The sequence below is a fragment of the Acinonyx jubatus genome, chromosome D3 (genome assembly GCF_027475565.1).
Source record: "Acinonyx jubatus isolate Ajub_Pintada_27869175 chromosome D3, VMU_Ajub_asm_v1.0, whole genome shotgun sequence".
NCBI lineage: Eukaryota > Metazoa > Chordata > Mammalia > Carnivora > Felidae > Acinonyx > Acinonyx jubatus.
In genome coordinates, this window is record NC_069392.1 from 45,039,202 (window position 1) to 45,065,173 (window position 25,972).

Below are 25,972 nucleotides of genomic sequence, written 5' to 3' on the forward strand. Positions count from 1 at the left end.
AACTCAAAGAAGGCATGAAGCCTTCTATGAGTCCGCAGAGATATCCTCATCATCTCATTGCCTAAATGAGATGCTTACCCATCCCATTTCTCACATGATTACCTCACTTTCTGCATCTCTGTGTCCTGTGTTCTCAGTGAAAATGTGCCAAGGTCAAGACCCACTTACTCTACTTTATCCCCTCCCTTCTGCATCCCCTAACACAGGGATATGTGTATAGAAAGCACTTAGTGATTATTGAATGAATTGATGACTGAATAAGGTAGACTTTGGATTCTAGATTATGACTGGGGTTGGTGTGAGTGTGCTATTAAGAGACCCACTGTATTTAATGAGTAAAGGGTAGAGTTCACTCTAACACCTGATTTTCTAGCTGTTTGTGCAACACAGCAAGCACCCACACACGCGCAGATGTTACATAATAAGGTCTGGCTACAAGCCCATTGCCTTGGAGATGAATTCACTTGACCCGCACCCCCGGTGCCGCCAGTCTGCACCTCCAGGCAGCCTCCGCTGGAAATTTCTTGCCTTTGCAGGGAGGGTAGCTCCTTGGGCAGCAGAGCATCTCTCTGGAGAAATGTGTCAAGGTCAGGCTGACTTGAGGTAGTTTTTAAGAGATGTTCAGCCAGACTTTCAAGAGGAAGTTTCCTTTTTATTCCCTGTTGTCATGGCACCACCAAAAAGTCATTTGGCTGCTTGTTTCTGTAAAATGATTCATATGTTCAGTGCTCAAGAATCCTGATATTATATTCTCCACGTTTTGGTTAACCCTTCCCTGTCGGTCCCACCTGGGGTCCTCAGGGTCAGCTCACAGGTCCCTGCTCTTCTCACTCTGCTTAGCTTTTTGCTTTTTCTTGTCCGTTCTTATGCGTTCAGCTGCTGCTTGGGTGCGGAGTGAGGCCCAGAGCTGTACCTTCCCTCACTGACGGGCCACAAGCCCTCAGCCCACCTCTCCTTGCCACCACATCATCTCACAGCATTCTGAAATAATTAGGCAAGGAATGATTTTGCTTCTGTTTCTCTTTGTCTCAACAGGCAGCTTCCACAGCTGCCCTCCCTGTAAAACACTCCAGGACCTTTTGTTCCCACTCAAGGGAAAATATAAAAAATAGGCTCCTGTCTGTCTGTCCTTGTCTTCAAGGCCCAGGTCCAGGTCATTTGCTCCAGGGGCCACCCTCAGCCTTGTCCACCAGTGGCGTTCAGCGTGTGAGGGGCTCGTTTGGCACCAGCATTCAATCAAGGCACCCATAAGCCAGAAGCCCTGCACCTATGCTAAAAGAAGCATGGACTTTGGTTCGACAAGGTGCTCAGTTGGCAGTTTGTAACAATAGCACTGTCTTCGCACAGCATCCTTTTCCTCCTGGGCAGGTGAGAGGAGCAGAGCCTGCCCAGCCTAAGTCAGGCCATCTCCAAGCTCCTCTTGTGATCAAAGTTGCCTCTTTCTGAGGAGTTTAGTAGGGGGGGAGGTGTCTGTACTGTCTTCTTTCCCATCTCCAGACCACCAGAATCTTGTGCTCCATGTCACTGCTCCCCCCCAGAAATAAGGAGTCATCTGGGACCAGTCTTTTTTTTTTTTTAACTTTTTTTTTTTTTAACTTTTTTTTTTTTTTTTTTTTTTTGCTGGAGTGTCTGATTGCATTTAGTCTGAGTCACAAGAAGAGAGCAGGTGTTATCAATCAGGGCCTAGGAACCCTCTTATAGTGAATGCAAACTTGTGTGTTGGAAAGAGAGAGAGAGAATGAAAGAAAGGGAAAGAAGAAAGAGGGAGGAAGGAAGGAAGGGAGAGAGAAGGAATGAAAGAATGAAAGGAAGAAAGAAAGGAAAAGGAAAGAAGAAGGGAGGGAGGAAGGAAGAGAGGAAGGAAGGGAAGGAAGGGAGGAAGGAAGGAAGGAAGAAACAAAAGAAGGAAGGAAGTCTGTGAGTGGCCCATAACTTACCCAGCTTTGAAGAGTAGTCTCTGACTCCCGCAGTTTCTGTCCACCGCACTGGAGTGAGGACTTGAAGCAGAGTGTTGACACTTTCCACCTACATTGCTATAGGTGTGATTTGGAATATTTGCTTCCTTATGGAAAGAATTTCTGCAGGTGTAAGGTAAGGAGGAAGACCAGGGGGATGGGGCTGGGAAGAACCGCAGGGACATCTGACCTGCCAGCAGCCCTTGCAGGTGAAATGAATTAGTCTTTTTAGGTGTGCTAAGTGGGATAACGTAGGGACTCCCATTTGCTCCCCTTAGCCAATGCCATAGCAAGAATAATGGGAGCAAATTCTTACATGTGTGCACAGTACTCTTCTAAGGCTTTTCCATATATTGTTTTATTTAATTCTCACAATAATCCTATGAAGTAGATATTGTGATCTCCGTGTTTACAGATCAGTAAACTCAGCTGTAAAAAGGTTACTTTGCTCAAGGTTCTATATCCAGTAAGTAGCCAGGTTGGGATTCAAGGCTGGGCTGCATGGTCCCGAGTTTGTGCTCATCACACACAACATTCTGTACTTGATTATAAGCAGGTATTTGCCAAAGGCAAACTTTGTGGGACAGAAAGTTAGATTTCTCTTTTTCAGGATGGTCCCTGGGGTAAGATATTTTAATAGGTTTTGGTAGCACCTTAGTGGTAAAATACTTCGTGTCAGATTATACTCCCAATGTTATGATATAAAGCACATTTTCTAGTACTTTCTTTAGACCCACAAAGAAAAGATCAGCATGTGGATCCCACCGGACGTCAGCCATGGGAGCTCAGTGATGGAGCTGGTACCCACTCCTTCTCCCTCTCTTCACCCCGCGGGGTGCCGGGCTTCTCAGTTCTGCTGGCAGCTCACTGCTCTTCTCACTCCGTCGTCTTCTGTGCCTCCCCCTCCATTCTTTGCCCCAAGTGCACAGACGTGTCGATGGCGCCCCGCTCCCCACAGAGCCCTCTTCGGAGCCCAGGCACAGGGGCCGCTGCCCACCCCAGCATCCACTCGGGAGCCCAGTCTGGATGACTGGGGGTCTTCCTTGCCTTCCCGCCTACTCTCCCCTCATTCAGAACATTACAGGCCCCAGCAGCCTCACCCCAAAATAGCTTGGAACCCATCTCTTCTCTCCATCCCAAATGCCTTTGCCCTAGTTGAGCCCCTTTTCCCTCTTGACTCCGCAGCCTGCTGCAGAATTGGTCATCTTGACTCCATCCACACACACATCCAACCACACTCTTTCCTACTTAAAACTTTTCTAGATGGCGATCCCTTGTCCAAGAGCTTGCCGTGGTGCCTCATCTATCTCCACAGGGGTCCTGGGAGGCAGCAGCTAGCATTTCCCCTTTCACAGATGAGAAAATGGGGCCTTAGAAAATTATTAAGATATTGTATCTGCTGGGTGCCAGAGCTGGGATCAGTGCTCCAGCCAGACTGCCTTTGGTGCACAGGGCTCAGCCACTGCACTCCACCAGACAGCGTCACAGAAGCCAGCACTTCTGTCCCCGTGAACCGTCTCCTGCCTCCCTCTTCAGCTCATGGGTCAACTTTCTCCACTCATACGTGTGCTCCCTGCACACACCAGGCTGTTCTTCTCTGTTCTTTCTGTCTGGAACACCTGCCTCCACTCCTACCCCACGACATTTGCCTTTTTAGGTTCAGCTCACACATCACCTCCCTCCGGGACCCTGGGTCAGAGCTGCTCCCCCAACCCCTGCTGAGACCCCATGTGCATGTTGTCCATATTTCTGCCCTGCCACGTAGGCTCGGGGGCTGTGTCTGTCCTTGCACCCCCAGAGTCCAGCACGAGCCAGAGCCAGGGGTGACATCCAGGATGGTCCTCCTGACTGCTTTGTGGAAGTGCCTTTTCTCTGCTGCTTTCCATTCTGCCTTGGGCAGTGAGCCCCCACGGGCAGACACTGTGTGTTTAGCTGGTTTCGTGCAGGAACTGCTCTGCTGCTGTGCAGGTGGACTTCAGAAGTGTGTGGCCAAGACGATGAACACTTTTGCTCCTTTGCTTTGGGTCTAGGTGCAAGCCCAGAGTCACAGGGCGGCAGTGTGACCAGTGTGCTCCTGGGTTTTACCACTTCCCCGAGTGCGTCCCCTGTCATTGCAACAGGGATGGGACTGAGCCAGGGGTCTGCAACCCAGGAACCGGAGCTTGCTTGTGCAAGGTGAGGCAGAACACGTGATGCCAGGGGCGCCAGCCACTGGCCAGTGAGTGAAGTTCTTCGTGTCGGGTCAACGCATAAAAATATGTGGGAAGTGGGACTGACTTGCAATGGATTTCCACAAGGCATGTAGCATTTAATAGTTATTATCTCATTTGATAGAAATAGTTACAAGGGAAGACCCCGCCTATCCTTTGGAGAAGATGTAGACGTTAAGAACCAGAAGACTGATCTGGATCCTTTCCAGAGAAGTTAACACTGAACTTTAGTCTATAATTTCAAGAGGTTCAGAGCTTCCCCAGAAGCTTATTCCTGACCCATAGACCTCAAGTTAATAATCTGCTCCAGGACATCCTGCCAGGTGCTAGGAGAGCTCCTAAGTCCCAGCATATGTTTTGAGGTGGTAGTTAGTGGAATGAACCAGCCCCCCTCCCCATACTGTGAATCCTTATGGTGCTAGTTCTCTACCCTCAAGATGCCAAAGGGCACCTTGTGAAATTGAGAAAATTCTGTCTTTCACTTAAGCGTGGTAGAATAGTTTAAACAATTAATGTGATATAAAAGCTTAGCAGTTATATAACTTTCCATGTCTTGTTAGCATCCGCGTTCTAACATCTCGTATTGGCATTAATTAATTGCAATCCGGGAAGCTTTAGAAGAAACCATCATCTTGTTTCGCATTTTATTTCAATAGGAGAACGTGGAGGGTATGGAATGTAATGTGTGTCGAGAAGGATCCTTCTACTTGGACCCAGCAAATCCCATGGGTTGCACCCGCTGCTTTTGTTTTGGAATAAATAACAATTGTCACAGTACACATAAAAGAAGAGCTAAGGTATGTATGGAATTAGCGTTTTGTTTTTATTTAGTACCTCCTAGGGCTTGGGGAAATTTTATATGTTACTTTGTTAAAATGTTAAGGTTCGCCCTCGCCATTCCTAGGCCTGCGCTCTTCTTTCCACAGATGTCCTCACGCTCAGTCCCTCAGTTGGTCAGGTCTCCTCAAGGGTCTTGGGCTCAGAGGGGCCTTCCCTCACCACTCCCTACGAAATAGCTCACCCTGCCCGCTCTGTATCCTCACCTTTCTTCATGTCGTCTGTAGAATTTATCCCTCCCTGACATATTATCCAGTTAGTTCTAAAATTTAAGTATCTTCCCCCAACACTAACATATAAGCTCCTGATACACCCCCAGCGCCTGTCGCAGGGTCTGGAATACTATAGGTGTTCAAGAAACACTCATGAAATGAATGGAGTTTGCTGTTCTTCCCTCCCACTTCTTTTTCTCTGCTTCTTTTCTTTCTGTTTTACTTTCCATCTCGCTTATTTTTACCACATCTTTGGCCAGTTTTTAAATTAACTCCATGAAACTAAAACTTTTGCTGCCCTTGTTATTCCTTGAACTGGCAGTTTCGTGCTTGCCTTCTTTGTATGAGCAATGTCTTCTGTCTAACAAGGATTCAAGGAAAAGTTATTTTATATATTTCCTTGCCTGCCTCCCAAAAGGAATGTAGGCTTGTAACTGGGGGAACAATTAATTTGTAAATCCACTGAAGTCTTCTACCCCCAGGGGAACCCAGAAGCATTATTTCTAACCAATGTCTTGTCAATTCCTTTTTTTTCCCTCCCTCATCTTTTAACTCTTGGCTTCCTTTATGATCAGAAAAATATTTGGTCCTAAGGATTCATTAGAGAAAAATAACGATAGCAGGCCACTCTGTTCCGTCTCATGTTTGCTCTCTAAGGAGCTCACCATTAAAATGTGCCCACGGCCCTAGTTATTATTCCCACGCTTATTTATATGCGATTTGAACATTTATCAAATAGCTACTAAATGTCAAAACCAGGATGTGTGCTGGGGCAAAGATAAATTCCACATACTGTGATCCCGCGGTCTGAGCATTCTTAGTTGTGATGGGTCAGAGGGAGGCAGTGGCAGGTGAGGGTTCTGTCATGGGAATCCAAGAGCGAGCTCAAGAGGAGGCATCAAAGTGAAGCTTTTGAAGCAAGGTGGCCACCCCCTGGTCCTTCTATTCTGCATAATTCAGCCGTCACCAGAGAAGCTGCAGGCATACATTTCCGTCGTTGCTCTTGTGTTCCAGTTTGTGGACATGATGGGTTGGCGCCTGGAGACGGCAGACAGAGCAGACATCCCCGTCTCATTCAACCCGGGCAGCAGCAGTGTGGTCGCGGACCTCCAGGAGCTGCCCTCAACCGTGCACAGTGCGTCCTGGGTCGCGCCTCTTTCCTACCTGGGAGACAAGGTAACGGCGTCCTGTTGTCCTTCTGAGCCCTCGCCGGGCCTCCTTCATCACTGTGTGAGCATCATTGACTGTCTGGAAGAAGCGTCAGGAAGTTCAGGCTACTGAAACTGAAGAAATTAGATGAAATACAAGTGCAGAAAAGACGTGGCCCCTCTGCTGGGAGGGGCTTATGAGCCTCATGTACCCCACAAGTGTTAGCTCACCAGTGAAGGAAACCATGCACCACGTTTTTCTCCACTTTTGCTTAACCATTTAGGTAATATCTGTTGCAAATGGGACACATGTGCTTTTAAAAGCCAATGGTAAGCATTCTTTGTTTTACAGCAGAAGAAAGGCTCCTTGTCAGGAAAACAAAAGCTGACAAGTGACTCATGAGTTATTACAAGAAGCACAGGAGCCGGTGGCACCTCAGCCGTCATTAGCAGAGTCACATGCATTTAGCTAGATGCTCTTCAGGGAGCTGATAAGCGAATTGCTCTTCCTTTGCTGCCGGGCCCATGACACTCATTTCTGACAATGGAAGTGTGGGCTTCCTGTAGAACCAGCGGCAGGTAGCACATGCACTTGGTAGCAGAAGGTAGAGCTTTCCAGAAGGTGTAGATTCCACACAGCCCGGCTCAGGTGGCACCATATTCGCTTAGAATGACTACATACTAGGGCCTTGTTGGCCTGAAGGCTCTAATTCTGTCTTCTAGTTGAAGGACTTTGGGTTTTGACCTTTGAGTTCGGGGAATGTTGCTTCTCTCATATGACCCCTCTTCTCCCTCACTTAATACCCCTCTTGGCCTCCACACAGTGAGCCCATGCATGGGTTATCTTATTACTATGCAAACAATTACCCCCAAACTTTGCAGCTTAAAGCATCAAACAGTTATTATCTTGCCCAGTTTCTGTGGATCAGGAATTCAGGAGTGGATGGCTCAGGGTCTCTTATAGGGTTGTAGTCAAGAAGGCAGCCAGGACTGGAGTCATCAGAACTGGAGGCTCCATTTCCAAGCTCACTCATGTGGTTGCCACAGGCCTCTGTTCCTTGCTGGCTGCTGAGTGGAAGTCTCAGTTCCTCATCACATGAGGCCTCCATAGGCCACCTCAGGGTCCTTGTGACATGGCACCTGCCTTCCCCTAAAGCAATGGGTAGAAAACGAGACAAAGATAGAGATGTGGATCAAGAGAGAGAGAGAGAGAAACTCAAAATAGAAACCATAATCTTTTATAACCTAATTGCAGCAAAAACATATCCTCCCTTCCTCCCTACTCTATTGGCTAGAAACCAGTTACTAAGTCCAGCCCACACTCAAGGAAGAGAACTAAGCTCCACCTCTTGAAGACAAGAGTATCAAAGAATTTATGGACATATTTTAAAAACCACTTTAGCCCATCAGAAAGACAATATTTAATCTCAGTAGGATGATTTAAGATGTTACCCTGGAATACTTCCAGACACTAAGATCATAACTCTGTGACTTTGTCAGTTTGCAGATTCTAGGGAACGTCAGTGAACTGAGGGCTCAGTAATGGTGTTCTCCTCCCCTGCTCCAGGTTATTTCTGTTTTCCAGGAAGGGTATTTTGTCCTGCCCCGCTCTGAGGTGATCACTGCCTCTTATTTTCATCTCTCAAATACTCCTTTCTTGATTGGTTTTCATCTTAAGGGTGGGAAGTGTCAGGAGCAGAGGTGAAGTAGCTGTCACAAAACTGTGACTTCATGCCTCCACCATGATCATGCTGCTTAGGTGGCATTGAGAAAAAAATCTGTATACCTACTGGAGCAGTCAGACATGGCTTCTATACCCAAGGGAATGTATGATCACTTAGGAAATGCACACCATCTGCTCTTGGGGGAAACTTTTAAAAAATTTTGTTTCTAGAGATTCATTTTATAACTGATAGATATTAACCAGTTCTGTCATTTAAACAAGAAACCAGTGGCCTAGATTTATTAGGATAGCTATAGGTTAAATGAACACTTTGGTTTAGTAGTCATCTAGAATAGAAGGATCTTACTTGTTTCTGTGTGACTATTATTTTTCTTTCTTTTTTAAAAGTGTTTATTTTTGAGAGAGAGAGCTAGACAGTGAGTAGGGGAGGGGCAGAGAGAGAGGGAGATGGAATCCCAAGCAGACTCCAGGCTGTCAGCACAGACCGTAACACGGGGCTCAAACTCACAAACTGTGAGATCATGACCTGAGCCAAAACCAAGAATGGGACGCTTAACCGACAGAGCCACCCAGGCACCCCATCTTCTTAACAGAAGCATATTCTTGCTTGTAAAACGCAGTGGTGTTCGTGCTCAACATTTTAAGTGATATAAAATGGTACAAAGTAGAAAGTTCAAATACTATCTTCAATTCTTCTCTCTCAAGACGACCATGAACAGGTTGATCGTATCTTTCCAGATGGACCTTTGTGCTTGTTATGTGGGTTAATATTGCCATAGGCTCTTCTAATGCTTGTGCTGTTGATCCTACAATTCCAATTTTAGGTTTCTTCCTATGGTGGTTACCTCACCTACCAAATCAAGTCCTTTGGGCTACCTGGCGACATGGTTCTTCTAGAAAAGAAGCCGGATGTGCAGCTCACTGTAGGTATCACAACATGACCCAAGTGGCTGGAAGTGGCAGTTGCAGTTGGTTGCTGACCCAGTTTTAGGACATCTTGATCAGTGGCCTATAAGAAAGTTGTATTAAGTCATTTCCAATATTTTATAGCAACTACAAAGGAAGTTTAGAGCAGGTAGCCCCTCCTCAGGATCCTGCTTCCCCTGATCATCCCAGCCCCGGTGGTTTCTCTTGTCTCCCCTCCCAAAGAATGTAACTGTATCTCACTCTTGCTTCTCTTAAGTTATTGCTTCATGGTAAACTTATTTGTATGTTTCTATCTTTCAATTCAGTCTCACAAATGTTTTTGAGACCTTCCAGTTTACAAGGCCACATTGCTGGGCTCCTAAAGGACAGGTGACCCTGTCTTTAACAAGAGTGTAATCTAAGAAGGGAGATGAAAGACATATGCAAATAGCTACAATCCACTGAACAATAAGCATTTGAGGTAAAGTTCAAACAAGACTCTCTGGCAGCTGGGGTCCAACTGGGGGCTTATGTAGTTGAGAGGCCCACAGAAGGTTTCATGGAAAGGGTTAATCGGGGGCCAGAACTTTAAGCCTTGGCATGACCGGAGAAGTGCCCTTCCAGGGGCAAAGAATAGGATAGACCAAGGCAGAGAGGCAGTGCGCAGGGGGGGACCTGTCCAACTTGGCTGTATTAACAGTGATTCCCGAGTCATAGAAAACAAACCTGGAAGGATGGGAAAGAGGATATTTAATGCTACGATAAGGAATTTGAGTTGATATAGACGGTAGGGAGCCGTTTTGGTTTCTTGAGAAGAGAAGTGACATCTATACAGTATGTACCAGCCACATAGTCTACAACTGCAACCTAGAAAATTCCTCGAGGGCAGGGTCAACGTCACATTCTGCTTTGAATCTCCTAAAGTACAGGGCCCAGTGTCTTGAACAGAACTGAGGTGCCTGAGCCTGAACTTGATGCCGTTTCTGGTTTATGTGCTGTGGTTAATGCAGTGCAATTCCAGCTTCCTGAAGGTTTTTGTGTGTCATTCCCTGTACAGTAGGGACGAGCGAGTCTCACACATCTCGTCACAGCTGAGAGCCTTGCATTCTGGCCAATTTTTGTGTTTAGGCACTGCTGGGTTGTGTTTTGTTTTTACTGGCACCCAAATTTATTGAACTGTCGCTTCAAAAACTTCAAAGAACCTTTGTAAAACATGTTGAAAATGAGGCCCTGAAGACTTAAAAAATTTTTTTAATCTTTATTTTATTTTTGAGACAGAGAGAGACAGAAGTTGAGTGGGGGAGGGGCAGAGAGAGAGACACACACACAGAATGCGAAGCAGGCTCCAGGCTCCATGCTGTCAGCACAGAGCCCGATGCAGGGCTTGAACTCACAACCGCGAGATCATGACCTGAGCGGAAGTCAGAAGCTCAACCAACTGAGCCACCCAGGTGCCCCCAAAAATGTTTTAGAGGAAAAAAATAGCTCCATAATAAAAATGCCATCATGGCAGTGCTGTATTTCAGTTTCCTATTTTTTCAGAATATCTTAAGTTCGGGCCATTAATATACCAATATTTTATTGCCAAAGAGTTTATTACACAGGCAGTTGGAATTCACGGAAAAGTGAGGACCAAAATTTCTTCTTAATTTTCCCTCCAAAGATGGAAAATAATTTAGGCTCATGAAGCATTCAGTCTGCTGCTTTGTTCCAAACCACCATAATTAAAAGCCTACGGGGCATGTTTTTTAGATTAAGCTTTTCAGTGATTGTGATTGCAGATAATGGTCTCCTTTCTGAAATGCCAGCACTAGCAAATGGAACCCTTTTGGGTTTGGGTTTGTAACAGAAAAGCTGGGGTTTTTGTGTGAGGGTTTGGGGTGGAGGTGTTGGTGGGTTTTGACCTTCCCATTATGCCCTGTCAGGAGTCCCAAAGAGCCCCTGCTATGAGGAGGGAGGTTCAGAGGCTGAGAGTGAGCAGGGCTGGATCCCCCAGGGAGTGGGCTATGGGGGGCTTCCTCCCCCACGTGCCAGCTCTGCAGCAACCTGTCTATGCAGCCTGCACATAGCCCTTCTCCCCACCCCACCCTCCTCACTAACTCACCCACCAAAGCACTTTCTGGTTACTACAGCCTGGACCTGTCAGCCGTCATGGAAAGTCACCTCATGCATTGACTGCAAAGCATGGTTTTTTGTAAAATAAATAAGTAAGTAAATAAAATAAAATAAATTCCATCTTTATAGCCACTTTCAGTCAAGGGAATTTTCCTGGTTTCCTGTTTGCGAACATGCACCATATTAGGTATTATTTCTCTGTTTCCATTCACTAATCCTTGTGACGTATCTCATGTTTTTCTTTAAACAGGGTCAGCACATGTCCATCATCTATGAGGAGCCAAATAACCCACGGCCAGACCGTCTGTATCACGTGCGTGTGCAGGTGGTGGAGGTAAAGGAAAAACACACATAAAAAGGTTCTTGATGATCCTTTTTGTTCCATAACTTAGTTCTTTTTTTTTTAAGATTTAAGTTTTTCTTTTAATTCCACTTAGTTAACATACAGTGTTATATTAGTTTCAGGTGTACAATATAGTGATTCAACACTTCCATACATCACCCTGTGCTCATCATGACAAGTGCCCTCCTTAATCCCCATCAGCTGTTTAATCCACTCCCCCCCAACCATCAGAGTGTTCTCTATAATCAATCATCTGTTTCTTGCTTTGTTTCTCTCTCTCTCTTATTTTTTCTCTTTGCTTGTTTTTTTGTTTGTTTTGTTTCTTAAATTCCACAAATGAGTGATATCATATGGTGTGTGTCTTTCTCTGACTGACTTATTTCATTTAGCATTAGACTCTCTAGCTCTGTCCATGTCATTGCAAATGGCAAGATTTTATTCTATTTTATGTCTGAATAATATTCCAGTGCGTGTGTGTGTATGTATGTGTGTGTGTGTGTGTGTGTGTTACACCTCCTCTTTATCCACTCATCAGTAAGTGGACACTTGGGCTGCTTCCATATCTTGGCTATTGCAAATAATGCTGCTATAAACATTGGATGCATGTATCCCTTTGAATTAGTGTCCTGTATTCTTTGGGTAAATACCCAATAGTGTGATTGCTGGATCATAGGGTAGTTCTACCATTAACTTTTTGAAGAACCTCTATCCTGTTTTCCAGAGTGGCTGGACTGGTTTGCATTCCCACCAACAGTGTAAGAGGGTTTTCCTTTCTCCACATCCTTGCAGCTACCTGTTTTTTCTTGTGTTGTTGATTTCAGCCATTCTGACAGATTTGAAGTGATATCTCATTGTAGTTTTGATTTGTATTTCCCCAATGATGACTGATGTTGAGCATCTTTTCTTTTTTTTAATTTAATTTATTTTTTTAATTTATATCCAAGTCAGTTAGCATATAGTGCCACAATGATTTCAGGAGTAGATTCCTTAATGCCCCTTACCCATTTAGCCCATCCCCTCTCTCACAACCCCTCAGCAACCTTCTGTTTGTTCTCCATATTTAAGTGTCTCTTATGTTTTGTCTCCCTCCCTGTTTTTATATTATTTTTGCTTCTCTTCCCTTGTGTTCATCTGTTTTGTATCTTAAAGTCCTCATATGAGTGAAGTATGATATTTGTCTTTCTCTAACTTCGCTTAGCATAATACCCTCTAGCTCCATCCACATAGTTGCAAATGGCAAGATTGCATTCTTTTTGATTGCCAAGTAACACTCCATTTCTACAACTTAGTCCTTTCAAGCAATTATGAGTTTTGACTTATTTTATGAATTCAAAATATTAATTATATTTCTAGACATATATTTCATGTGTATAAATTTAAAATATAAATTGTGTAGAATATACAGAGTTTCATCTTCATAGGGCTTTGTTTATACTATCTATATGGCACTTAGCATGGTCTCTCCTGTTTTACAGGTAATTATCATTGTCTTATAAACCCTGTGAGCTTGTAAATGCTGTGATCTCATGCCTTCCTCGGTGGCCAACAAAGGCTTGGGATGAATGGATAGAAAAGCCACAAAAACAGTCTAATACCAAAAGAAATAAGATTAAGATAAATAAATAAAGGAAAGCTTATGAAATCATAAAACATATTACATTTACTTGGTTATGACAAGTTCTTTAAAATAGTGTTCCACTTGTATTATTAAGTATGTCCAGGGGTGCCTGGGTGACCCAGTCGGTTAAGTGTCTGACTTCAGCTCAGGTCATGATCTAGTGGTCCATGGGTTCAAGCCTTGCATTGGGCTTTCTGCTGTCAGCACAGAAGCCCACTTCAGATCCTCACCTCCCCTTTTCTCTCTACCCCCCCTACTTGCACACACATTCAAAAATAAACATTAAGGGGTGCCTGGGTGGCTCAATCAGTCAAGCATCCGACTTTGGCTCAGGTCATGATGTTCACAGTTTGTGATTTCAAGCCCTGCATAGGGCTCTGTGCTTACAGCACAGAGACTGGAGCCTGCTTCGGATTCTGTGTCTCCCTCTCTCTCTGCCCCTCTCCCGCTCATGCTCTGTCTCTCTTTCTCTCCCAAAAATAAACATTAAAAAAAAATTTTTAAAATATGTCTGATACCTCAAGGTGATACTTTTCAAGTACTTTGAATCTGTAGACATATTTTAACATTTCTGTACAGGTCCATCCATTCAATAGAATACTACTTGGCAATAAATGAAACAAAGCATTGATACCTATGACAACATGGATGAACCTCAAAAGCAATATATTGCTTTTATATTGAGTGAAAGAAGCAAGACACAGACCACATATTCTATTTATATGAGAGTGGACATGCCAGCAAAATTGGTGGAAGAGGAACCTCTAGAAATTCTCTCCTCTGTAAAAGCAATAAGAAATCTGGCAAAAATGGTTAGAATCAAGTATGTTAGAACCTAGACATTGATCAAAGGCTTACAACAATCTGAAAAGTGTTTATTCAAGAAAAATGGCTGAATTTTGGTAAGAACATCAGGCTTTGTGGCAGTCAGCTTGCTCTGTTCCCATCCCCCACCTCCACAGTAGCTTTGAAAAACAATAGCCCACCAGCAAGGTGAAGGCCAGTAGCCCAGCAACCATCAGGGGAGACAGTGGCATCGGAGCTTATACAAAGCTTCACTCCCAGAGAACTATCATGATTTGACCTGTCTGGAGGTTTTCTGGAAGATTCTACCTCTAAGCTGTCTTTGTTTGACCTGACTTGGAACCGTCTCCAAAATGAAAAGCTTTTCCTTTGGGATGTCTGAAAACATTTAGAGGCGGTTGCTTAACTTCATGCCTGCCTGAGGTGATGGATAACAGTTGGGGCTAATAATAGGCTAATCACAAAACTTAAAAAGCTGGGAATGAGATGTCCATAGGGGCTTTGAAAAGCTCCAACACAATCTTGGGAAGGTAGAAGGCCACACATACTCAGGGCTGTGAGCATGCTCAGGAAAGACCTGACACTGCCCTAAGACCTCACCTGTAGCTGACCTTGAGGCTTAGAATAAACCAGAAGTGAAGGCTAAAACAGAGTTGTCAGCTGCCTGGCTGAGTGTTGAGGGGTCCCTCAACATACACACAAACCCCTTGGCAGATACTAAGAGACTTTTCGGTTTTATGCATTTAAAGAAATCTCTGTCCAGTCACTAGCTGACCACTAAGCTACCTAAGCAGAGACTTTCATGGCCTTACATGACAAAGAATACAGACTTTACAGAATTAGTTCAGAAAACTCATTAAACAAAGACACAAACAACAATAGTAAATAGCAACAGCAACACATTCTGGGGAGGGGGGAGAAATATGATTTCCTGAGTTGCCATGTTACATTATGTTAAATGTCCAGTTTTCCACAAAAAAATATGAGACATGAAAAAGAAACAGGAAAGCATGGTCCGTGCACAGGAGGGAAATGCAATAAATAAATAGAAACTGTCCCTAAGGAAGCCCAGACATTGGACTTAACTACACAAAGACTTTAAATCAACATACATCAAAGAACTAAAGAATACCATGTCTAAAGAACTAAAGTAAAATATGAGAACAATATCTCACCAAATGCAATATACTAGTAAAGAAATAGGAATTATAAAAAAAAGAACCAAATAGAAATTCTAGGGTTGAAAATTACAATATCTGAAAATGAAGAGTTTACTAGAAGAGCTGCTGTGGACTGGATTGTGTTCTCTCCAAATTTATGTGTTGAAGCCCTGGTCTCTAGTTTGAGTGTATTTGGAGTAAAGAAGTAATTAAGGTTAAATAAGATCATAAGGATAGAGCTGTGATCTGATGAATCAATGCCCTTATAAAAGGAGACACCAGAAAACTCCCTCTCTCTGTCTACCACATGAGAACACAGTGAGAAGGCAACCATGTGTAAGCTAGTAAGAAAATTCTCACCAGGGACCAAACTGGCTGGCAATCTTGATCTGGGACTTCTAGCCTCTATAACTTTGAGAAAACAGATTTCTGTTGTTTAAGCCATTGAGTCTATGGTGTTTTGTTATGGCAGCCAGGCTGACTAAGACCAGGGCTCAACAACAGAGTTGAACAGGCAGAAGAAAGGATCAGCCAATTTGAAGGTCAATTGAGATTATTCAGTCTGAGGAACAGAAAGTAAAAAGAGTGAGGAAAAACAAACAGACTCTCAAAGACATAGGAGACACCATCCAATGTACCAACATGTGAATAATTGAAGTACCGGAACAAGAGGAGAGAGAAGAAAAGAGAAACAATATTTAAAGAAATAATGGCTGCAAAACTTACCAGATTTGATGAAAATCATTAATCTACACATCCAAGCTCAACAAACTTCATGTCGGGTAAATGCAAGAGATCCACACATTAGAAACATCATAGTAAAGATTCTGAAAGACAAAGACAATCTTAAAAGCAATGGGAGAGAAGCACATCACATACAAGGGTCCTCAATAGGGTTAAGACCTAACTATTCACCAGAAACCATGGAAGTCAGAAGGCAGTGGGGCAGCATTCAAAGTGCTAAAAGAAACATGCAGCAAAGAATTACATATCCAGAAAAACGTCCTTCAAAAATGGAGGAGAAATGAAGACATTCCATTATAAACAAAACAGGGAGAATGCAGTGCTATCCCGCCCTCCTTTTAAGAAATACTAATGGGAATCTTTAGACAGAAATGAAAGGACACTATAGACAATAACTTCAATCCCTGTTAGAAATGAAAAACACTAGTAAAGGTACCTACATAGGTAAATATGAAAGGCAGTAAAAATATATCTTTTGTTTGTAACTTCTTCTGATTTAAAAGACAACTGCTTAAAGCAATAATTATAAGTAATTATAAGTCTGTGTTGATCAGCATACAGTGTATAAAGACATAATGTATATGATAATAAGAGCACAACAGAGCAGGTGAAGAAATGAATAGAAGATAAGCATTTGTGTACTATTGAAATAGTTTGTATTTATTGATTGATTTTTAAGTGTTATTTTAAATTTATTTTGAGAGAGGGCAAGTGAGAGAGCAAGCATGAGTGGGGGAGGGGCAGAGAGAGAGGGAGAGAGAGAATCCCAAGCAGGTTTCACACTAGCAGCACAGAACTCTTGAACTGTGAGATCATGACCCAAGCTGAAACCAAGAGTCAGATGCCTAACTGACTGAGCCACCCAGGCATCCCTAAAGCTTGTATTTATTTATTTTTTTTTAACTTTTTTTTAATGTTTATTTATTTTGAGACAGGGAGAGACAGCATGAATGGGGGAGGGTCAGAGAGAGAGGGAGACACAGAACCCGAAACAGCCTCCAGGCTCTGAGCTGTTGGCACAGAGCCCGACGCGGGGCTCGAACTCACGGACCGCGAGATCATGACCTGAGCCGAAGTCAGATGCTTAACCAACTGAGCCACCCAGGCGCCCCCCTAAAGCTTGTATTTATATAAATGGTCCAACAAGGGTAAAGCTAGAGACAGTTGCCTGGGGCTTGGGATGGGAATAGGCAGTAACTACAAATGGGCACAAGGGTTCTTTTGGGGGTAGGGGGATGAAAATGTAAAACTACATTGTGGCGATGGTTGCATGCTTCTGTAAATTTACTAAAAATTGTACGCTTAAAATAAGGGAATATAATTGTATGCAAATCATACCTCAAGCTGTTAAAAATATAAACTAAAATTACATTAGTATCTTATTTATATGTAAATAATAATAGATACCATTTGTGGAATGTCTACTACATGTTAGGCACTGGGCTAAACACTTTATGTACATTATATTATTTAATTTGCTTTAATCCTCTACTATATAGGACACTATAGGACACATAATCCTCATCATACTGCTGAGAGATTAGATATTATTATGCCCATTTAAGACATATGGAAGCCAAGTTTTAAGGAGGCAACAGAATATAAAGGTTAAATGTGCAGTCTTTTAGGGATGACTGGGTGGCTCAGTCGTTTAAGCCTCCGACTTCAGCTCAGGTCATGATCTAACACTTCCTGAGTTCAAGTCCCATGTCGAGCTCTGTGCTAACAGCCTGGAGCCCGTTTCCAGTTCTGTGTCTCCCTCTCTCTCTGCCCCTCCACTGCTCATGCTCTGTCTCTCTCTCTCAAAAATAAACAAACATGAAAAAAAAATTCTTTTTCTAAGTGTAGGCTTTTACATGAAGAGATACTCAACATCACTAATTAGTAGAGAAATGCAAATCAAAACCAACGGGATACCATCTCACAGTCATTAGGATGGCTACTGTTAAAAATAAAACAGAATAACAAGTGTTGGTGAGGATGTGCAGAAATTGGAACACATGTGCACTGTTGGTGAGATTATAAAACAGTGCGAGCTACTGTGGAAAAGAGTATTGAGATTTAAAAAAATTTTAAAGATAGAAGGACCACGTGATCCAGCAATCCCACTTCTGAATATATACCCAAAAGAATTGAAAATAGCGTTTTGAACAGCTATTCACACATCCATGTTCATTTCAGCACTATTCACGGTAGATAAGAGGTGGCAGATGACAGATGAACAGATAAAGAAAATATGGTATATACATATGTTGGAATATTATATTACCTTAAAAAGGAAATCCTATCACGTGCTAGAATATGATAGTTCTAGCTAGTTAGATGCTGGAACGTAATGTGAAGATTTTATGCTGAGTGGAATAAGCCAGTCACCAAAAGACAAATACTGAGTGATTCCACTTGTATGAGGTATTTAAAGTAATCAAATTCATAATATCAGAAAGTAGAATGGTGGTTTTCAGGAATCGGCGGGAGAGGAGAAATTGCTTAATAGGTACAGAGTTTCCATTTTGCAAGATGATAAAGTCTAGGATGTGTTATACAACAATGTGAATATAATTAATGCTATTCTACTGTACACTTAAAAATGGCTGAAATGGTAAATTTTATGTGATGTGCCTTTTACCGTCATAAAAGTAAAATATAAATGTGTGTGTGCAAGAAAAGATTGTACTTTCTGTCCCAATGATGTACATTTAATGAGTGATCTAACTGCATGACTCAGTGGGTTTCCTTAAGCCTTTCTCCTGTATCATTCTCATTCATTTTGTGCTTGCACACACAAAAGTGCATTTTTTAAAAAAATTATTTATTTATGTATTTATTTATTAATTTGAGAGAGAGAGTTGGTTAGAGGGACAGAGGAAGCGAGAAGTGGAGGGAGGGAGGGAAAGGGAGAGAGAGAGAGAGAGAGAGAGAATATTTTAAACAGGCTCCATGCACAACATGGAGCCCAAGGTGGGGCTCAGTCCCATAACCCTGGGATCATGACCTGAGCCAAAATCAAGAGTCAGATACTCTGCAGCGCCAGGGTGGCTGAGTCTATTAAGTGTCTGACTCTTGATTTTGGCTCAGGTCATGATCTCACAGTTCCTGAGATCGAGCCCCGCCTCTGTCTCCACACTGACAGCAAGGAGCCTGCCTGGGATTCTCTCTCTCCCTCACTCTCTGCCCCTCCCTTGCCCTCTCTCTCTCTCTCAAAATAAATAAATACACTTTAAAAAAAAGTTTAAAAAAGAGAGACATTAAACCAATTGAGCCACCAGGTGCCCCAAAAGTGCATTTTAAAATAAGTAAACACTAGGAAATCTTATTGCATTTCATTTTGCCTTATTTCCTGCCTTCATTTTTTCCCCTTTCATGTGGCACTCTCTTTTCTTAGGAATAACCCAGGACACCTGACTCTAAATATAAATCTGCTGTCTTATACTAACTTCTGTTCTCTCCTCTCCTCGTCTCCTCCTCCCCTCCTCCCTTCCTCCCTTCCTCCCTTCCTCCTTGCCCTTCCCTCCCCTCCCCTCCCCTCCCCTCCCCTCTTGTCTTCCGTGCCTTTCCTTTGACTTGTGCTGGACGCCTGCCTCTCTGAAAGCCCTGGAAGTGAGCTTGCCAAGGGGAGACCTTGCTTTTCTTTTTCCATGTGTAGGGAAACTTCAGGCACGCAAGCAGCGGTGCCCCCGTGTCCCGGGAAGAGCTGATGATGGTACTGTCTAGACTAGAAGGTGTGCGCCTCCGAGGCCTCTACTTCACCGAGACTCAGCGGCTCTCCTTGAGCGGGGTGGGACTGGAGGAGGCCTCTGCCACAGGAAGTGGGCGTAGAGCACATCATGTGGAGATGTGTGCCTGCCCCCCTGGCTACACCGGTGACTCATGTCAGGTAGGAAGAAATTCCCCCTAGGACTCCTGTGGCTGCCCCTTCTGTCTGCTGCCCCCACCCTGCTGGACGGTCTGAAGTACTCTGTCCATCGGACAGGTGTCTCCTGGGCTATAGCTTCTGTCTTACCTGGACCACCTTCAGGTATGAAATACAAAAAAGAAATCACAGACATCTCAAATTCCACTGGAAAGCCGCAGGCATTTGGTCAATCCTGGAGGTTGTAGAAATCAGGACTTTCTGGGAAGTAGAAGGAGCCCGCCAGTGGGCATCCCAGTATTTGAGCCACTGCCTTTCCAGTAGGTGACCTCGGGTTCTTGTGCTGTTCTTTAGTCGAGGGCCCCTCCAGTTTAGAGTCCAGACAGTGTCCTGGTTCTTCCAGGGCACGTGGCAGCCCAGTTTCTGAGCTCACAGCAGATCTTCCTGCCAGGCCCAGCCAGCCTGACTTGTCCTCAGATGATTAAATTGTGCCATAAAATGAAACTGTCGTATCTCAAGTTGTAAATAGGTTCTCTTCCTGATGGGAGGGAAAGCACAATGTTTGGTGCAATTATTAGGAAATAGCAAATATTATCACTCGGTGTATTCCCTCTACCCCCTGTATGTACATTTAGCAACATCCTCCCCTTTCTATCCTCACCCCTTGATCGCAGAAAGCCCCTAGGTGATCTGCACACAAGTTTCTTTTTTTAACTTGCAAATATATTACCTGTCGTGGTTTTCTGGGGAGATCATGACCTGAGCCAAAGTCAGACGCTTAACCAACTGAGCCACCCAGGTACCCCGTGGGGACTTCTGTCTTAATAACATTTAGTCCACAGGTGCCAAGATTCTTCTTCCCCACCCCCTTCCTCCTATCTCTTTTCTAGCCCGATTAAATAAAATCATAGCCCCAGGGAAGGAGTGGAACCTCTGGATTACCAGCCTCCTGCCCCGGGCGTGTTCTTTGCTCGTGACTCAGCCTGTGATTTACATCTGCTCTAATCAGCTAGTGCCGTCTGCGGGGTAAGGTGGGTAGAAGGTGATGCCTACCCCACCTCGCAGGAATTACAGAGCGGCGTTCTTCCCTGTGGGACTGTTATGTGCGCTCTCTCACAGGCTGACTCATGGGTGAAGTTTACAGGTGGGGCCTCCTGCCGCAGACAGCCTGCCTCACCTGAGTCAGGCGGGCTTGGGCACTGAAGCAGGAAGGGCAGGTATAAGAGGAAGAGGAAAAGGTTTGCGTGCAGCCAGCAGGACGCCCAGGGACCAGGATGTCCCCCACAGTGAGGTGGTCAGCCTGGAGCGCTGGATGGCTGTGGATCTTTGGGGCAGCTGTGGGGCAGTGTCTGGGATATAATTCACAGCAGCAAAGGGTAGCGTTTCTTCAGCCTCCGGGTCAAAGCCATCTGCAAGCAAGTTATGTGGAGTTTAAGCCCAGCCAGGTAATGTCCCTTTTAAATTTGGTTTGGGCTGGGGAAGGGTTCCTAGCTTTATGACATTATTTAAGTTAAGGGGATGAATGAATAATGGGTGGGCTGGGGGAGGGACCCAGAGCCTCCCTGTCCTGTTGACTGGCAGGGTTTATTACGGAGCCTGACAGATTGTTCTCCTGAGCTGTTAACCACAAACCCTGTAAACATCAGCCCACCTGGAAATGCCCAGACAGCTCAGAGTTTGAATGTTTGTGGGATGTTAGTACACTATGAAACTTTGTGCCCTTTCGAGAGTAACTCAGGCCCCAAGACAAAAGAGTCCGGTGCCTGTATACTTCCAAATTCTGCTTGGAAGAAAATTTACCGGTAAAGTAAACCATGAAAATCAGTGAAATCCATGTTTAAGAAAAGTGATGAGATTGAATTTGTATAATACCTAACAAGACATGCTTCAATTTGCCAGGCATTAAACACTCATAAAGTCTGCTCGCTTGCTCTCTCTCTCTTTCTCTGTCTCTCTCTCTGTCTCAACTTTCTGGATTTTTACATGTATGCTCACAGAGAAATGGATCCAACGGCTGCTGAGGTAGCCCTGAAAACCTGATAGGGACATCATTTTATCATTTGTACCACACAAGTTTATTGGAAAAGTGATCCTGAAAAATTGTTACTTAAAAAATATGGTTGCTAAACCCCTTTCTGAAATGATATATTAGGATACATTCATTTTCATTTAGAGTAAATCTTCAATACAATCTGAGTACTTGAATTGTGTATAAGATTGTGTGGAGTTTGTGTGCTTTGTAGAGGTGAGAAAATGATTATATTTCAGTAACCGACAAACTTTCTGCCTGAGTAGAAGTCATGTGACTTGTCGGAGACTTTTTCTGTTTCTAATCGAAAGCAAATTAAGGTGGGTGGTTTAATTTTAATCAGGATGGACCGTCCTCCTGCCAAACATGTTTAATTAAGGCTTTTTACTCAGACATGTTGACATAAATGAACCACATATATTTATTTATTTGGATAATTTGTTCTTTACCAAATATTATTTCATAAGCATGTAATGTGATATGTGGGGGTAATTAAGAGACACTTGCCACTTAGTAGTGGAGAGTATTTGCTTGTAGATATGATCACACTACACTACCAGTGGCTGAATTTTGTTCGAACGTCTCTCTCAGTTGTGTTTTCAATTAAAGAACATTCCTTTCATACTTCGATTCTCCTGTAGACAAGCCTATTCATATAACACATAAAGCAATCTCATTTTTTGCAATAGCTTCTTTTGCCTAAACATGGTTTCTAATAGCTGAAGGGGAAAACGTACTGGAAGTTATAGTCTTGTTATTGTGTCCAGTGTGTAGTAATTGGTAATTTTGGAAGAAACTCCTATCAGAAACTGGGATGTTCTACTCCGGGGAGTATACCAGGCTTCTTTCTCCAGCTCTATAAGGTTGGCTTCTTCCTCTTTCCCACCAGACCAGGTAGAGCCCTTTATGGCTACGGATGAATGAGAATGGATGGTTGATTTTCTGATTTCTCTTGATTGTAGCTTCAGAGTCTTATAGACATAATGCTGTTTAAAGAGGATTAGATGAAAGATGATCTTTTATCTTGAAATATTGTTTTTTCCTGATGCTTTAGATAGGCCATATATGGAGGTCACTTAAAGAAACTGGGGACAACATTTGGTTTGAATCCGTGAATTAATTTGCTCTGCCAAAATAAACAAAATGCCTATGATTCGCTTTAAAGACAGAAATCTAAATAATTTTTAATGGCTGGTGTTGGAAGAATTGCTTTTTCTTCTGTTGGGGGCATTCTTAACTAGAATCCTTTTTTAAGTATTTATTTATTTTAAAATATTTATTTTTGAGAGAGAGAGAGAGAGGCAGCATGTGAGTGGGGGAGGGGCAGAGAGAGAGGGAAACACAGAATCCAAAGCAGCCTCCAGGCTCTGAGCTGCCAGCACAAAGCCCATTGTAGGGCTCGAACTCGTGAACTGCAAGACTGTGACCTGAACCAAAGTCGGATGCTTAACCCATTGAGCCACCCAGGCGCCCAACTAGAATCCTTAAAATATATATATATGTACACACACACACACACACACACACACACACACACACACATATGGTCAAAGCAACATTGAACAAGAAAAGAAGACCACACCCAGTGAGATTCCCTCCAGCTGGGTCTTTGTGTGTCCCATTGGAGCCCAGCGTCCCTGCAGCGTTCTGTAGAGAACACAGGCACGGTCCTCTCCCCTGAGTTCGCTTTTGCTGATAGACCAGTGAGTGGCAGTGACATGATTCCCCCGGTTCTGCCATTATTGAATAGATCCTAATGAAGACTCCTTATCCCCCTTCATCCACCAGTCCAAACTCTTACTTGGAGATGGAATGCCTGCCCTAAGAGCACTTGAAAGGATTTGCTTAGAGACTTTCCCCACCAAAGACTGATGTCCTGACCCTCTTTACCCCTTCACCTCTCCACCCCTCCACTTGCCCTAAAACGGTTGAAGGAGAGGAAGCCATTTCCACACTCCTCCCTCCACGTCTCCCTTTTCTCTCATGTCCCCCCACACATCTCCTGCTCTGCCACTAGCACACACGCGTGCTGTGGCGTGGAAACAAGGTAGAATCTGACAAAGGGAGCCAGTGGACTGGCTAGTGTTTGAAAGTAGAAATCCACATACCAACTAAAGGAAAAAAGATTTAAAAAGTGAATGCTTGGGGCACCTGGGTGGCTCAGTTGGTTGAGCGTCTGACTTCAGCCCAGGTTATGATCCCGTGGCTTGTGAGTTCGAGCCCCATGCCGGGCTCTGTGCTGTCGGCTGAGTCTGGAGCCTCTTAGGATTCTGTGTCTCCCTCTCTCTCTGCCCCTCCCCGACTCACACTCTGTCTCTCAAAAGTGAATAAATGTTAAAAATAAATTTTAAAAAGAAAGTGAATGCTTGACAGAATTGGCACATGCTTTGGATAATAATTCTTTATGTTGACTAAATGCTTTGTTTGAAAAACAGGGTTGTAGCCCCGGATACTATCGGGATAGCAAAGGTGCATATACCGGACGATGTGTTCCCTGCAATTGCAACGGACATTCAAATCGATGCCAGGATGGCTCGGGAATATGTATCGTGAGTAAATTGATACTCTCCTGGCCGACGATCTGTGTCTCCCTGTCCCCTCGCCCCCCACCCTCACCCCACTGGTCCCTGAGACATCAAATATCGCATCTCCAGCCAAACCCAAAGCCAAATTGAGGTTGCTTTGTAAACATGGCATTCAGCATTATCAGGCTGAATTATTTTACACTTCCCTTTTCCCTCCATTTTAACACATGCCATCAGAGAAGAACTCCTAGCTGAGCAATGAAATGACACATTAGCTTCTAAATTTTTGCTTCATGGAATGTTTTTAATGGGTGGATCCCGGAACTTAATTCCTGGTGGAATATAACAAATCAGAGCCACTGCTTTGGACCCCTGTTTTGTTGGGGTAGCAGGAGGCTGCAGGAGGGGAGCCTTGTGGCTGTTAGATGAGCAATAGCTCAAGCAAGTAATCGGGGAGAAGATGACGCTTAGAAAGACTTAAGGCACATACTCAAGTCACTCAAGCACTAATCTGCAGCTGCCAAGACAAAGTGGGTTTATGTAGGAAGACAGGTGAGGTGAGTCCTTGCTGTATGTGGCCTATCCACTGGAAAATAATCTTATTTTAAAATACCTTAAAAAATATTTCCCATAGAAAATTGGATTGTCGGGAAATTTTTCTTTTGTATCCTGAAGCAGCACATTTTTTCTTCTGCCTTCCTCTCTTTCATCCCTGGCAGCCAGGGCCTCCCTACTTGGAAGGAGAATGGACAGATACAAAGAAAGAGAGCATCAGTGCCCCCAGGAGCACAAGCCCCCCCCCCCCCCCTTAACGTTGTGCTGTTTGAAAATGCGTTCTTCTGGCACGGATTTCCTTTGCGTTGCGCAATGCATCTAGAGTGTGTTTCAATTCTTTGAGCTCCTAGACTGTATTAAGCCAAATTCAGCATGTCCCAGGGAACTGCTTCCACTACAAGATGGGACAGGCCAGGACAGGACATTATTGATAGAATATTCTGTAGAATTTTAACCTTGTATGTTCAAAAGCAATAAAACTCATTGGGAAATAGTAGTTTTCAGCTCATAAATACGAAATAGTAGTTTTCAGCTCATAAATACTCTTCTATAATAATTTATATTTCACGGTGTATGCCATATGTAACACAGGTAGATGCTTTAATTTAAAATAAATATTTATCTTGTCACTGAACCATGGCTAGATGTCACGTCCACTCTATCAAAGCTGCCAAAGAACAAAAGTAGCCATTCTCTGCGTCCATTCACCCAGCGGAAGGATCACTAGTGAGTCATAATTCATCTGTTTTAATCAAACAAGATTTTCTTTGTCATTTCCTTTCTCTGTAGCTGTGTCTTCACTTGTCCCTAATGGCCATATGGCCTTTAAAAGAATTAATTCAGGAAACCTTTACGGAGCCTTTGCTATCGTGGGAGGTAGTGAGCTAAGCACTGTGGTTAAAACCACCTGATGCCCTCCCAGCCTTCACGCCTCCGCGAGGCTTGCGGTCCCATGGGGAACGTGTGCGCATGCGCGCTCCCACAGAGGCATGGGGCCAGTGCCTGCACTCGCTCCCCTGCTCGGTGCTACCCTGGCAGGCTCTGAGCGCTGCCCCTGCCCTGGGGGCGGGGGGGGGGGGGGAGCCCGTTTTATGGGAGCCAAGGATGCAGCCCTCATTCTCAAAGATCCATAACGATTTGGAAACCAAGTACTTTTCACCATCGAATGGGCTGGTTCCGCTGCAAATTGGACTTCGTCTCTCAAGAGCCGAGTCAATTTCTAATATCTGGGACCTTCATTCTTGTGCAAATCTCTATATTGTTTCAAGAATAAACTT

At 43.9% G+C, this 25,972-nt stretch overlaps 1 protein-coding gene across 8 annotated transcripts in view; it reads left to right on the forward strand.

Annotated features, from left to right (window-relative positions):
• The window catches only part of LAMA3 (laminin subunit alpha 3), a 269,791-nt gene that overhangs the window by 174,533 nt on the left and 69,286 nt on the right, over positions 1 to 25,972 (forward strand). For 6 of the 8 annotated variants that reach the window (XM_027068651.2, XM_027068653.2, XM_053206292.1 and 3 more), the window contains 7 exons: positions 3,986 to 4,130; positions 4,822 to 4,962; positions 6,229 to 6,390; positions 8,871 to 8,969; positions 11,318 to 11,401; positions 19,380 to 19,610; positions 24,051 to 24,164. In XM_027068651.2, the coding sequence (XP_026924452.2) occupies positions 3,986 to 4,130; positions 4,822 to 4,962; positions 6,229 to 6,390; positions 8,871 to 8,969; positions 11,318 to 11,401; positions 19,380 to 19,610; positions 24,051 to 24,164 (976 nt within the window). Of the gene's footprint in view, positions 1 to 3,985; positions 4,131 to 4,821; positions 4,963 to 6,228; positions 6,391 to 8,870; positions 8,970 to 11,317; positions 11,402 to 19,379; positions 19,611 to 19,681; positions 21,032 to 24,050; positions 24,165 to 25,972 lie in introns of those variants that run through there. The other 2 variants (XM_053206293.1, XM_027068655.2) reach the window with 2 other exon arrangements.